The 1281-nt window shown below is 43.7% G+C and overlaps 1 protein-coding gene across 1 annotated transcript; it reads left to right on the forward strand.

The window, feature by feature from the left end:
• Positions 1 to 518: 518 nt before the first annotated feature.
• On the forward strand, positions 519 to 949 carry PNRC2 (proline rich nuclear receptor coactivator 2). Its single transcript, XM_062195467.1, is given in 2 exon segments — positions 519 to 759; positions 762 to 949. Coding segments are annotated over 2 exon segments (429 nt in total).
• The last annotated feature ends 332 nt before the right edge of the window (positions 950 to 1281 follow it).

The following is a 1281-nucleotide window of genomic DNA, read 5'->3' on the forward strand; positions in this document are numbered from 1 at the left end:
TAACTCAATTTTATCTCCATCTTTATGCCTTTGTCCATGCTAATTTTATTATTTATTTTAATTCACAAATAAGAATCATAAGGATTTATCACATACAATATGATGTTTTAAAATCTGTGTACATTGCCCATTTTGTTGGTAGAGGCAGGAGGCGGAGTCAGGTTGGGACACCAAGTGGTCAGCTGCTAGCTGGTTGGTGCTTGTGTGTTGTTTGATCCGTGCCTTGTCTCTCGCTGGAAAGGGAGGGAGGCCTCTACGTGGAGAGGCAGCGGCCGCTGTGGTTCCAGGCGTGAAGTCGCTAGGACTTCACTCACACTTGTGTACTCGGGAGACTCAAGTGTTGGCCTCAGCTCCCAGGCTGAATTCAGCAGATTGGCCCGTGAAAACTTCCGTACTGAGAGTTCCCTACTGGCCAGGGAGCAACACCTAGGATCCCGGGCCTGCCAGCAAGGAAGAGGCCAGGTGGGGGACATCCTGCAGTCTGAGAAGCAGACTGGAAGGTGACAAGGAAGCTGAAGATGGGTGGTGCAGAGAAGCAGGCCATTCCAGCCCCTCAATCTAGAGATGCCAGCAAGAACCAACAACAGCTCAACAGACAGAAGACCAAGGCTCAGAATTCCCAGATGCAGATTGTTGCTAAGGAAAGAGAAAGAGGCCATGGTTATAACTCGTCAGCAGCCGCATGGCAGACCATGGGAGATGGAGGGGAGAACAAAAGGTTCCCAGATAATGAAAACTGGAACTCGAACTTGTCAAGTCCTAACTTATTTTTAAGCTGCAAGCTAATCAGAACTATGCTGGAGCCAAAGTCAGTGAGCAGCCATCACCAAGTGTTCTTCCCAAACCACCAAGCCGCCGGGTTTCTGTTTCCTTTAATCTTTCAGATAAAGAAATAATGACATTCAACTTTAAACTTTACTTAAAGTACATGTATAAGATAAAGTGCTAATGTTTAAATTGGCCTGAAACAAATCTAACTAGGGAGTGTAATCTGTTTGTGTAGAACTGATTAGTGTAAGCATACCTCATCTCATTTGTTTTGTTGTATACACTTTGGTATAATGGTAGTATCAGTGCAACTTAAAGTAACTAAATAACTGTACTTCATACTAAGTTTCCTCACCTGAGAAACTTTGAAGTGAAACCATTCAAGTTTGGATTCCCATTCAAGTTTAGATTTAGGGAAGGACAAAGAAAATACGTTTTCTCTTGTCTGTTAGGGGAAAGTAACTAAGATTGTCAGTCATGGATCAGTAGTGAGGTGTTTAAGTCAGTGAATCA

This window comes from Lepus europaeus, chromosome 1 (genome assembly GCF_033115175.1).
Source record: "Lepus europaeus isolate LE1 chromosome 1, mLepTim1.pri, whole genome shotgun sequence".
NCBI classification, from domain to species: domain Eukaryota; kingdom Metazoa; phylum Chordata; class Mammalia; order Lagomorpha; family Leporidae; genus Lepus; species Lepus europaeus.